This window comes from Myxocyprinus asiaticus, chromosome 35 (assembly GCF_019703515.2).
Source record: "Myxocyprinus asiaticus isolate MX2 ecotype Aquarium Trade chromosome 35, UBuf_Myxa_2, whole genome shotgun sequence".
NCBI classification, from domain to species: Eukaryota; Metazoa; Chordata; class Actinopteri; order Cypriniformes; family Catostomidae; genus Myxocyprinus; species Myxocyprinus asiaticus.
The window spans coordinates 31572585-31586662 of record NC_059378.1 but is presented as its reverse complement, the minus strand read 5'-3'; the positions used below and the strand labels follow the sequence as shown (position 1 = coordinate 31586662).

Here is a 14078-nt window from a genome sequence, read left to right as displayed (position 1 = left end):
GAAATGTCCCGACCAACATTTGGGCAATTTTACCACATAGAAAATATTTTAACTTTATACTTTGTTCAAGTTTCTCAGTGTCATTATTAATGTGTAAATTATTTTCCGACCGAGGGAAGCGTTATCACATGACAACTGTAGTTTTCTCAGCACCTTTCAAGCTGCACCAATCACAGTCATTTGTGATTACTAACTAATTCCTGGAGACAAACACGGGCAGATTTCCATTTGTATGAAGTACAGTCCTCGAAATTAATAGATCCAAACACTTTTTTGCATTCAAATATATCCAGTGTAAGTAAAAAAACGTTTGACCAATTAATGAAGGATTCTGCTTTTACGGCTGGTAAGCACCCTCCTGTGGAAGACACCTTTGAATTTGAATGACTGTGCCAGGTAAGGGGTGGATGGTGGTGCAAGATGTTTAGATGTTGTATAACTTTACAGAGAACTGATTGCCATCCCAAACTAAGAATATTAGTGGTGGTCAGTTATGCTGTAAGATATATAGCCTATATACTGTATATATTCATGATATATATTGCACATGAACTTGCGGCATGATTTTAATGCATCCATTTATACAGTTTATAAATATGCAGAGAGCAGAAACACACTTCTGCGTGTGTTCCTATTAGATCGCCCACCAGCTTGTTGCCGATTTCCCATATTGTGTGACGGTCAAATATGTACTCCTGCAATAGTTTTTATATCATCAAAAAATCTCCTTGACTCACTGTAATCTTCAATTGGTTCTACAAACTAAGCCATCTTGTTTTTTAGAAATCTTGTAACTCTTAATGTACACTTAAGGTGAAGTTTTCCCAACCTTAAGGTTTCCTTAGGAAAATAGCACTTAAAGGGCTTTATGCAACACTTAACGTGTTTTAAGGGTGTTCTTAAGTAAAGGAAAAAATACTTAAGGGAAACCATAAGGAATTATGAAGTTTTACTAATAAAATCCCTCCAGTAACACTCAACGGTTATTTTCTGCAACACCTAGGTTCAGGTTAAATTAAGGGAAACTTTTGGGTGATCTTAAGGGAAAATTACACTTTAAGCAACCGGGCACTGCCCCTAATATGACACTTACGAATCAGCATAATCCTCAGGTGTCTTGGTCTTTGGGATGTTCTCTGCATGACGCACGAGCCAGAGCACTTCATCACGTGAGAACGACAGCGCCATGAACACATATAACACCTTCAAGAGACACATATTATGATTCACAGGGAGTGTCACAGCTATGTCATTCCTGTTACGCAATAAATTTTTTGTCCCCATCATATATGTCTAAACATAATGGATAAAATATTAGACTCTCTCTCTCTCTTGCTCTATATTATATATATAGAATGATTCATTCACATAAAAGATTTGTTCAAAAAGGCTGATTTGTTCACAAACGAAACATCACTACATTTTTGTCATGTCCCCAGGTACTATGCACTAATTTAACATGAAAAACTGCATATTTATAAATAAATCTTGAAAGAGATCTTCATTTTTCCTTTCTCTATTTTTTTTTTTTATTTATTTTTTTTTTTTTAAAGAAAATATGTTTTCTTGGAAATATTATTTTCCTCTATGTATTCAATATCACTTTCCATTCTGTTAGTCTTTTAAAAGTAAAATTCCATAAACTAATAAAAGCCATTTAATTAATAGCATCATCCTCTAAGAAGTGTCAACTTTTATTGGTAAAACAACACCACAAACTTAAATAAGTATTAGCAGTGGATTTGAGGAATTTTGTGATGTTATGTGGTATTAGGTGGCTTCTCACACTTTAAACTCATTTTATTTTTATGTTACTGATTAAAAAAATCAAGTTATAATTGAAAACATTTAAGTGCCTGATTTTGATCAAAGTATATTTCTAAAAATCTACAATAAGCTTTTATAGCAATACTTTCCTAAATTACAAAACATACCTACAATTTTAAGTTACAGAGTTCAAAAGATACTGCATAACAGGGATAACTCTCATAAGAATATACAGTTAATGGCACAGGGTTATTGAGCAATATTTCCGCTCAATCATTTTACTGCCATTTAAAAATGTGAATAAATGGCAATGATAGAGTCATAGAAACCTTGGGTCCAAGCAGTGCAGGTTCATCCTCCAAAATTTTGGTAAGTTCTTTCAGGGCATTTCTTAGGAAACTACGCTTCTCTCTTCGCAATGCCCCACTGAAATAACAGTGACATGGGTGAACATTAGTGTGCAGTTGGTTCTAGGGGCACTGTAGAAAGGTTGATACACTTTAAATTGAATTTGACCTATCACTTTCATACTTAAGGCACTCACCAGTTAACAATGGCAAACTCTTTGCATTCTTTGATGTCAGCAATGCGCTTGCCGCATCTGTGAATATGAAAAAATAGTGTTACACTGTTTACATTGAAGTCTATTATCATAAATTATTACACATATTAATTTATTAAAGGTGTACTGGTTACAATTTATAATAAGGGTACATGAATAATCATGAATTAATACCTTAATTAATACTTTAGCATGAATTAATGATGAGGATGTATGACGTCAAGAAACTGACTAATCAAGAACAAATGAAGAGCTATCCTTACCTAAACTGGAGTCATATGGATTCAAGCATGAATAATGGCCACTTTTAAATATTTTGTAACTTTTGCTGTCAGCAGCTTTGCCACAAAAATCATTGGCTATTGCAGGATTATTCTGCCATTATTTACCTAGATCGTCCTTATCTAACATAGAAAAACACACTAATAATTGCAACCAGTAATTTCATCTCAACCCATTTTGCGTGATTCTCCGTCCCTTTCCTTCATACTCACCCTACCACTCAACTCACTCATCATCCAGTCCAAAGAAATAGGAAGAGTTTTAGGACTGCGAATGAAGACCCAATAACTGGAGACTGACAATTAACAGGTCTGTTTATTGAACTGCAGGTGGGTAAATGAACTGGAGCAGGGCTTGAACAGATGTGTAGGCAGCAGCCCAGTGGGGAAATGGTGGAATGGAGGATGATGGTGAAATGACTGGCATCATGAATCCACCCAAAAAGTCATGGACCAGACATAGATCAGGAGGAATGGAAGGCCAAAGGAAGGGGACTGGAGCAACAGAAGAGGTAAGTAGGTAAGAGAACCAATCCCAACAGTAGGGGTCCAGTCACTGGGCAGACGAGCACTGGAGATGATGACAGGTACAAAGAACCAGGCTGGGCAGATGTCTGGAGCAGAGAACAAAGAAGTCTGGGATGGAGACAAACACACAGGATAGACAGGACAGGACCAGCAAACAGATTGGCAGAAAACAAGGACCAACCAACCAAACCAGTGTAAAACAACTGGCAACTGTTTTAGTATATTCAAAAGCAAACGGCCACGACTGCACACAAGGAACAATCTGGCACAGGACTGAAGACATGAGAAGGTCATAAAGGGAGAAGGATGTCAAACAGGTGCTGCTGATGAAGTGTATGTCCGTGACTAATCAGCCCCTGCTGGGAAATCCCCCAGAACGATCACTCTAAATCCCTGACAGTACCCCTCCCCTCAGGAGCACCTCCAGGCAAGGGAGAAACAACAACCCCAATTCCAAAAAGTTGAAACAGTATGCAAAATGCGAATAAAACCAGAAAGCAGTGATATGTAAATTATATTAACCTTGTGCTACATTGAAAGCACTACAACGCCACGATTGTTTGATTATTTGATGTTTAAATTTGTTTTTTGTTTTAAATATGCACACATTTTAAATCACATGATTGCAACATGCTCCAAAAAAGTTGGAACAGTTGAGTGTTTACCACTGTGTAACATCAACATTTCTTCTAATAACACTTATTAAGCATTTGGGCACTGAAGACACAAGTTTGTTAAATTTAGCATTTATCCATCATGCATGTCTTCAGCTGCACAATTGTATGGTGCTGTATTTTGCACTTCATAATGCGCTACACATTCTCAATTGGAGACAGGTCAGGACTGCAGGTAGGCCAATCTAGCACCTGCATTCTCTGCTTACGCAGCTTTGTAATCCGGCCAGTATGTGGTTTGCCATTGTCCTACTGGAAATGCAGGGATGTCTGGGTGGCAGCATATATTGTTCCAAAATTTGTACATATCTTTCTGCATAAAGTTACCCATGCCATGGGCACTGATACACCCCCACACCATAAAAGACACTGACTTTTGGACCTGATATGGATAACAGCTTGGATGGTCCTTTTCCTCTTTGGCCCAGAGAAAATTATGGATTTGAAACGTGGACTTGTCGGACCACAAAACAAAATTATCTACTTCCCATTTCAGATGAGACCGAGCCCAGAGAAGTCTGCAGCGCTTCTGGATATTGTGTATGTATGGCTTCTGCTTTGCATAGTAAAGCATTAACTTGCATCTGTTGATGCAACGGCAAATGGTGTTGCCGTACAAAGGTTTACCGAAGTATGTCATGATATCCATTACAGACACATGACGGTTTTTAAGACAGTGACGTCTGAGGGATCGGAGATTACGTACATTCAGAAGTGATTTTCGTATCGAGATTTTACTGGATTGCTTGAAACTATTAACTATATTGTATACTGTAGAGGGTGAAATGACCAAAATCCTTCCAATTTGTTTTTGGGGAGCATTGTTCTTAAAGTGCTGGATTATTTGCTGACACTTCTGTTGGCTAATTGGCACAGCTCAACCCATCCTTGCTCTTGAAGGACTAGGCTTTTTTTGTAGGCTCCTTATATAATATAACATGATTGCCTTGCCTGTTTAACATCACCTGTTTCACATCAACTTGTTATTTCTACTTGCCAGATTGTTATTAGTCCTAAATGGGCCATGTTTCTACTTTTTTGGAATGTGTTGCAGGCATATATTTCAGAAAATATGTATATCTTCAAAAAGCAATGCTGTTGATTAGGTAAAACATGAAGTACCTTGTCTTTTGTAGTGATAATTACATGGCCACTCAATGTATGTATTATGAATGTCAGATTACCCCTCTTACCATTTATGAATCTGAGCACCAGCTAAAGAATTTCACCTTAACAGTATAAGAATGATTCAAATGGTCCATTCAATAAATAAGATATATGAAAATTGGAGGGAGTGGGTCATCTAATTTGAAGGACTTTTGAGATTCTACCTAACTTTTAGAGCCCCTACTGTTTTATCAACACAAGGAAGACACAGTTGAAATAAATTAATTTTATTTACAACAAAATAAACAAGAAAAACTAAATGGTACTAATATGCTAAAAGATACTATGAATGGATAAGAAAAACTGCACTGGATGGAAAGATACAAATGGTTGAGTTGGATCTAGCTATGGCAGAATGTAGTAAGGATGAACTGCTGTTCCACTGTAAACTAATAAGATGAAGACCTTATCTCTAATCAAACAAATAATTCAAGATTATTTGCTAGACATCTGATGTCAGTTACGCAATACCCAAAGAACATTAGAACCTCATAAACTGATAGTATACACTAATGTCAAGATCTCTGGAAAGAAGTTTGGATAGTGATATGTACAATCTGCTTGCTCGTTTAAGTGATGAGCTCGGTGATGGAGATGTCTTCCACTGGTTTTGCTGGGGTTCTTTGCAGTGGAGAAGGAGCTGGATTCTGTTTCAACAGCCTTGAACATGAAGAACTGGGGAATGCTGATCTCCTGGAGCACCGTGAGGATCCTTGCAATCTGGAACATGTAGACGTGGCACTGATTCCGGCACAGAATTTCCCCACAGAATATGGAAACTTGGATAAAAGTTTTTCTTGCGAGAGCTTTACCTTGTTGCTGGGTGTATCTGTTTTTTCTCCCTGGTATGGGGACACAGAACTCGGCGCTGCTGTTGTCTCTTGGAGTGAGACTTGGTTCTTGGTCGATATGTTGCTGTCTCTTACCTGACGGCCGGGGACTCAGAGCATTGGATCTATCTGTTGCTCCCTCTCCGAGAGGGAGACCAGAATGTTGGAGTGTTATTCTGTTAGTGGCTCTTTTCTCTTGGGAGCGGAGACTCAGAACCTTGATATTTCATGTTCTGTTAGTGTCTCTCCGGAAGGTCTCTGAAAGAACTTGATCTTGCTGTTTTGTCCCCTTCCTCTGTGGACTGGAGACACAGAACTTGGTCGAGTGTTATTCTGTTATTGTCTCCTTACTTGTGAACTGGAAACTTCAAATAAATGTGTGGCTGTTGAAAAGTACTTTTATAGCTGTGTCCTGATTGGCTGTTAAGATCATAGATGGCGCACACAGTGTGGAACTCGTTTGCAGAGTCTAAAATTCACAGTTAGAAAAGTGTCTTTAAGGTTTTACCTATGAATTGCTCACTTTCCAAATCACTTCCAAAATACTCTTGGCATTGTGCTGAACATTAAGTTTCCAAATATGGCGCTGAAAGGTGAACTAACCCCAATGCATTCATTTATAAATTAACAGCTATATTTGTGTGAACTTTTGTCACAAATTGATGTTGTTAAGCTTATAACATTCTCTGAATTGATATGGAGTGGATGTGATTCATTTTTGTGTGAATTATACTGTAGGAGTTAAACTCTGTATGGGAAGATTTGTTCTTTGTACACTCTTTGATTTGGCCACATGGCCAATGATGTAAGACTGCTCTGCAGGGCACTTTGTTTTCCAAAAAGGTTGACTGGAAATAGTCTTTTCAGTCTTATCTGATGGCAAAAGGCATTTGCTTATGTAAGGTCTGATCACATCAAGGTGAAGTTCCATCCCCTGTAGTGTGCCTTGGTAACACTTTATAATAATTCATTCATAAATCATTAAAAACATTATATAATGCTTAACAGATCTTAACATCTATAAACTATTTTTAAACATTTTACACAATGATGAACAGATCATTTGTTAATGTACATTTAAAAGCTTACAGATGTCATTAAACTTTTTTATTCACAACACACACTATTCATATTTACAAATTATTAATGTCCAGCTAATTAGTAACCAACATCTGTAAAAGCAACACATATACTGTGTAATTGTTAATGTATGCAAGCATGCTTTTACTATTTACACATCTTTGCAAATCATTTATTAATGTTTATAAAGGTTTACTAATGATTTTTTAGTATCATGATGGGCACTGGACTTTGAGCTACAGTAACAAAGTTTGTGTAAATGGGGGTTTGTTAAATTACGTTGTACTTGTTACAGATATTAGTTCTTGATACAGAAATTGATTCTTGATACAGACATTAATAACACATAACAACAATAATAACAAGACTTACTTTGGGAGCAAAACGTTTTCAAATTTTCAAGAGAGATAGAATTTTTTTTTCATTTGTCAAAGAAATGTAAAAAAAAAATAACCGTGTTACCTTAGTAATCAACTAAAAATATATAGGTCTCTACCTTGTGTAAAAGCAAATAAGAAGCATTTTACTCTTGTAAGAGTCTTGTTCCCCCTGGTCGACGGTTAAACGTTGACGGTCCACAGGTTGGACAGCAAGGGGGAACAACTACGGATTTCTTCCCAGTGTTCACATTAAACACTTATCATTGCGCTAGACTCCTCTTAATGTTTCCTTTTTTTCCTATGCTCTGGCGGTGGATCATTCACTTCTGTTCGATCAGAGTCAGTGAAATGGCTGCTTTTATCCATGAAGCAATATTTTCAAAATCAGAAAAAATATACCTATTCGATTATTACAAGTGATGGTTCACTGCTTGCGTGTCGTGAAATTTTGTCAAAAAACTAGCGCAATGGTCGAATTCCCGGTGAAGTACTACACTACCCACAATCCTCCTGAAGTAAGGTCCTTCATGGATCCACTAATCAGAGATCACAGAATGATCGCCCGCTCCAAGGCACCAAATTAAACTGCTGTTGATTCATTTTAAATGACAGTTTCTGTCAATAGGCGTTCATTCCTTAAACTTTTAGTGTAATACCGGTTTATTGCAAGACCTGCTGAACCTGCTCGAAAGATCCAGAAAACAACATGTATTTGTTAGTCATAATCTGTATTGGTAAATATTTTTCATGAAAAAAACATTGAAAGATTGATGTGTATATACACTGGCAGTCAAAAGTTTGGAATAACGTACAGATTTTGCTGTTTCGGAAGGACATTGGTACTTTAATTCACCAAAGTGGCATTCAACTGATCACAAAGTATAGTCAGGGCATTACTGATGTAAAAAAACAGCACTATCACTATTTGCAAAAAGTAATTTTTGATCAAATCTAGACAGGCCTCATTTCCAGCAGCTATCACTCCAACACCTTATTCTTGAGTAATCATGCTAAATTGCTAATTTGGTACTAGAAAATCACTTGCCATTACACCAAACATAGTTGAAAGCTATTTGGTTCATTGTTTGAGTTGCCACAGTATGCAATAGACTGGCATGTCTTAAGGTCAATATTAGGTCAAAAAGGGCGAAAAAGAAACAGCTTTCTCTAGAAACTCGTCAGTCAATCATTGTTTTGAGGAATGAAGGCTATACAATGCTTGAAACTGCCAAAGAAACTGAAGATTTCATACAAAGGTGTACACTACAGTCTTCAAAAACAAAGGGCAACTGGCTCTAACAAGGACAGAAAGAGATGTGGCAGGCCAGATGTACAACTGAACAAGAGGATAAGTACATCAGAGTCTCTAGTTTGAGAAATAGATGCCTCACATGTCCTCAGCTGACAGCTTCATTGAATTCTACCTGCTCAACACCAGTTTCATGTACAAGAGTAAAGAGATGGGGTGTAGGCCTTATGGGAAGAATTGCAAAGAAAAAGCCACTTTTGAAACAGAAACAGAAAAGGAAAAGGTTAGAGTGGGCAAAGAAACACAGACATTGGACAACAGATAACTGGAAAAGATCTTAACCCCATTGAGCATTTGTGGGATCAGCTAGACTGACAGCCACATCTGTGGCAAGTGCTACAGGAAGCGTGGGGTGAAATGTCACCTGAGTATCTGGACAAACTGACAGCTAGAATGCCAAGGATCTGCAAAGCTGTCATTGCTGCATGTGGAGGATTTTTTGATGAGAACTCTTTGAAGTAGCTTAAGAAGTTCTGAACATTTTCTTTCAAATTGTATTAGTAATTTTTCACATTATTAATGTCCTGACTATACATTGTGATCAGTTGAATACCACTTTGGTGAATAAAAGTACCAATTTCTTTCCATAAGTTCAAAATCTGTACATTATTCCAAACTTTTGGCCACCAGTGTATATATTATTATTATTGTTATTATTATTATTACTACTATTATTGTGATATGGCACAATTGAGTCCTGTTCTTTTTCTTTTCTTTTTTTAAATCACAAATCTGTTATTAAGGCAATAAACTGTTTTTCTATCAGTGTAGGCTGTTCCTGTTATTATGTGTTATTGTTGATGTCTGTATCAAGCATACAGCTAAATTGAACAAACACTCCTTACACAAACTTTGTTTCAGTAGTTCAAAGTTGAATGCCCATGAAGGTACTAAATAAACATTTAGAAACATTTACAATGTATGAATAGTTTCAACTTTAGATTGGGTACTACAAAAATATGAACAAATGATTAATACATGATTTGTAAAGATGTGTAAATAGTAAGAGCATACTCACATTAATTAACAAATGGTAAATGTGTGGCTTTTACAGATGTTGGTGTCACAGTCCTGTCACTCTGTCAGTCTGGGTTTTGGTCTGACAGGACTGTGGCATTATTGTCCCATGTCTGTCTTGGGTTTCGGTTGTATTCCCTACTGTGCGCTCTTCGGTCTGTCTTGTTTTTTGTCTGGAGTATGGTGTCTGAGTCCTGACTTTCTGTCTGGTTCGGTATGTCTGTTATTCACATGGGTTCATCGCGCTTATGTCATCTTGGCAGCATGCACTCGCGTCAATAGTTTATGTCTGTCTCTCACGAACACGGGTGCGCCTCGCGTTGTGCTCGCGTTGCGCTGCGCACCCGGGTTGCAACCTGTCTTCACGTTGTGATGAGGTTCGGTCACTTCGGTCTGAGATATCGGGTTTGTGTGTGGCCGGACTCTCGCACAGGTGTCCTGTCTTGTTCTAGTCGCCTGTTGCGTGCATCATGTGGCGTTTGCCTCGCAATGTACGCTCAGGTTTTGTTTAGTGTGAGAATGCGGGGCATCGCTTTGTTTGGTGTTGCTACGCATTCTCTCTTCTTGTTTGTTGGTTATATTGTCTTATTGTCTTGGTGATGTGCGCTCATGCCATTTGGGTGTTCTGTTGTCTTGTGAGAGCACGTGGCTTTGTTTTGTTTCTGTATCACCGCATGTCTCTCTGTCTTAAATCATACCTCCTTGTTTGCCCATTATTAATTTATTAGTCACACCATCCCTGTGTTGTTAACCCGTTTTATTTATCTCCTCATGTTTGCTGTCCAGTGCCAGTTCGTCTTGTTTCCAGTCTTGTTTGTTCCCCTACCTCAGTCCTGTTTGTCCGTCCTGTTTCGTCCCAGCTCGGTCCGGTCGGTCCTTTGACCCGTTCTCCTCTGCCCCAGCCTGGATTGTCTGTTTCCCTTACGGGGTAGTTTATGTTTGTTTTTCTCCCTTGTGGGAGTTTATGTTGGATTTAGTCTTTGTTTTTGTTTAAATAAACCCCCTTATTTTTTAACTCTGCTTTTGGGTCTTGCCTCTGCATTTTCTGACAGTTGGTTACTAATCAGCTGGACATTAATTAATAATTTGTAAACATGAAGTGTGTGAAGTGGTGAAAAATACTAATAATTTCTGAAAACATTTGTAAATGTAAAAATTCACATGAGCTTATTTATAAATAATTTATGAAAAAGTGTAAATACATTTGTAAGCATTCAAAGGTGCATTAACAAATGATCTGTTCATCATTTTGCAACATTTGTTAAAATCATTTATAGATGTTGGGGGCCTGGGTAGCTCAGCAAGTAATGATGCTGACTACAACACCTGGAGTCAGGGCATGCTGAGTGACTCCAGTCAGGCTTCCTAAGCAACCAATTGGCCCGGTTGCTAGGTTGGGTAGAGTCACGTTGGGTTAACCTCCACATGGTCGCTATAATGTAGTTCTCGCTCTCAGTGGGGTGCGTGGTGAATTGTGCGTGGATGCCACGGAGAATAGCGTGAGCCTCCACATGCGCTACGTCTCCGGGGTAATGCACTCAACAAGTCACGTGATAAGATGCACGGATTGACTGTCTCAGACGTGGAGGCAGCTGAGATTCATCCTCCACCACCTGGATTGAGGCGAGTCACTACGCCACCACGAGGGCTTAGCACCCATTGCGAAATTGGGGAGAAAAGGGGAGAAAAAAAATAAAAAAAATAATTTATAGATGTTTAAAAGTGCAAAGCCATATAGGAATAACATCTATACCAAAATATCAATAACAAAAAATTTGAATTTACATTACATAATGCTTAACAGATCATTAGTTAATGTTAGTTAAATTCATTAGTAAACATTAACAGGCACATTATCTCATATCCTAACTAAATATACGTTAACTAATGATCTGTTAAGCATTATAAAATGTTTGTAAATGAATTATTAATGAAAGTTATTATAAAGTTTTAACAAATGCCTTTGTCTTCTTGCTGTCCACTACACTTATACTGTTTTTGTTTGAATGCAAGTCAAAGTACATTTACAAATCACTCATTTTTGTTTCTAATGGCCTTTTGCATACTGTCCCAACTTTTTCACAATTGGGGTTGTATTTGTATGTGAAACATGGAAAAGGGGATGGATGCGTTTGAGAGATCTAGGAAGAACAAGGCGGACAGCGACAGGGCTGAGGACCTTGACAATGAGAAAAAGTTCCATATATTTAGAGGCCAGCTTGTGAGAAGTAGCCTTAAGAGGAATTACCTTGGTGGACAACCAAACGTTTTGACCCATGAAATATCTAGGAGGTTTAGAATGATAGCATTCAGCCCAGGCCTTAACGTACTCAACCCATGTCAGCCGCTGGGCTTAGGAGGAAGGGTTCTGGGAAGCCAGGTAGAGAAACACTCTTTCCAGGTCTTGGTTCGCCCGCTCAGTCTGGCTGTTAGATTGGGGGTGAAACCCTGAAGTGAGACTAACAGTTGCCCCCAGCTGTCTGCAAAACTCCCTCTAAAAGTGAGACACAAACTGAGGCCCCCTATCGGAGACCACATCCACTAGAAGATCGTGAATAGGGAAGGCGTGGTCAACGACAGCAGTAGCCATCTCTCTGGCTGAGGGAAGCTTGGGCAGAGGGATAAATGTGTGGCCTACGAGAATCTGTACACTACTGTTAAAACAGTGTTGCCCTGGGATGGGGGAAGCCCAAAATCTAAATCCAACGTGATATGGGACCAAGGTCTCGAAGGCATAGAGAATGGCAGGAGTAATCCAGCTGGGGGCTGGCTAGAAGTTTTAATCTGCACACAGACTGAGCAAGCCAACACAAATCAGCGAATGTCTCGTGTCATGGCTGACCACCACAACTATTGTCGAACCAGAGCGAGAGTAGTTTTGCTCCAAGGTGACAGGCGACATTAGAGGAATGACCCCCTCTGGAACCACACAGCCGGAAGCACCCTCCTGACCCGTGACTCAACTTCCCATAACACGGCACCCACCAATTTGCCAGTCGGGACAATAGTTTCCAGGGGAGTTAGGACAACTAGGCCCATCAAATAGTGCATCGGGCTTGACGTTCTTAGACCCTGGGCAATACGAGATGGTAAAATCCAATTCGCTCAAAGAAGAGCAGAGTGCCTGCTGCAAATTTTGCAGTTTAGCAGACAGAATATACTCAAGGTTCTTATGATTGATCCAGACTACAAAAAACTACCCGTACTCCCTCGGCTGAGATGATAAACCCCATAAACTGACCTGACTGCACATGGAAGGCACACTTCTATGCCTTGATGAAAAGCCAGTCTTCCAGAAACCGCTGCAGATGGGATAAATGTGTTTCTGGACAGATTGGGAAATCAAAATATCGACCAGGTACACAAATACAAAGTGAATAACCATATCTCGTAGCACATCATTGACAAGTGCCTAGAAAAAGACTGGGGCATTGGAAAGCCCAAAGTGCATGACCAAGTGTTCAAGGATCCCTGTGGGGATGTTAAATGCCATCTTCTACTCATCCCCCTCCCGAATACGCACCAGGTGGTAGGTGTTGCAAAGGTCCAACTTCATAAAGACATATGCCCCCTGCAGTAATTTAAAGCCCGAAGACTTCAGCGCTATGGGATATTGGTTCTCAATTGTGATGTCATTCAGCCCCCGATTGTCAATGCAGAGACAAAGCGACCCTTCCTTCTTCCCCACAAAAAAGAACTCCACACCAACTGGTAAGGAGGAAGGACAAATCAGGCTGGCAGCTAGAGACTCCCAAATGTACTTCTCCATAGCCTTTCTCTCTGGTGGGGAAAGGGAGTACAAACACCCCTCATACCTGGCAACAGGTCGATAGCGCAGTCATATGGACTGTGAGGAGGGAGAGATGCACCCCGGGACTTGCTGAAGACTGCCCTCAGGTCATGATATACCACATGAACCAGACAGATCGACCTGGTGATGGGTGATGAGGGTGGTCAGCTAGGACATGAGTCTGACGAAACAGTTGACAGAGATTCAACCGATTATCCATTCTGATGGCAAGAGCAACCTAATTGTCCAATCGCAGTGGGAGATCCAGGGAATAGATCTCATCTTTGATCTATTCAGTTAGACCATGCAAACACTGGTCCCATTGTGCACCCTTATTCCAGTCATGGAGTACTCTGAGACGGAACACTCCCCCTGCTGAATCTCTTTCAGTAAGCCTGCCCACTCTCGACCATGAATGGACGGTCAAACAGGAAAGTAGAGCAACAGGGATGTTGGACATCCCATACCGCAGTTGCCCAATCCTGGGCCCGACCAGTGAGTAGACTGATTACATAGGCAACCTTGATGTTTGAAGTAAGAAGACCAGAGAACACTGGGACAAGAAGGCTCGGCAGGTCTTAGGATCACTGGAGTAGGACGCAGAAGGATTCAGATGGGGCTAAGAAAACAATGGACTGGAACAGGCGGCAGTGGGGTCTGCAGTCATGGTGGGGAGGATGGACTCTGATGGAC

General features: G+C 39.6%; 1 protein-coding gene across 2 annotated transcripts in view; it reads right to left on the bottom strand.

The window, feature by feature from the left end:
- nckap1l (NCK associated protein 1 like) overlaps positions 1–14078 on the bottom strand; it is a 165353-nt gene that overhangs the window by 105916 nt on the left and 45359 nt on the right. For both annotated transcript variants that reach the window (XM_051672270.1, XM_051672271.1), the window contains 3 exons: positions 2312–2368; positions 2097–2193; positions 1094–1203 (listed from right to left, as the gene is read on the bottom strand). In XM_051672270.1, the coding sequence (XP_051528230.1) occupies positions 1094–1203; positions 2097–2193; positions 2312–2368 (264 nt within the window). The remainder of the gene's footprint in view (positions 1–1093; positions 1204–2096; positions 2194–2311; positions 2369–14078) is intronic.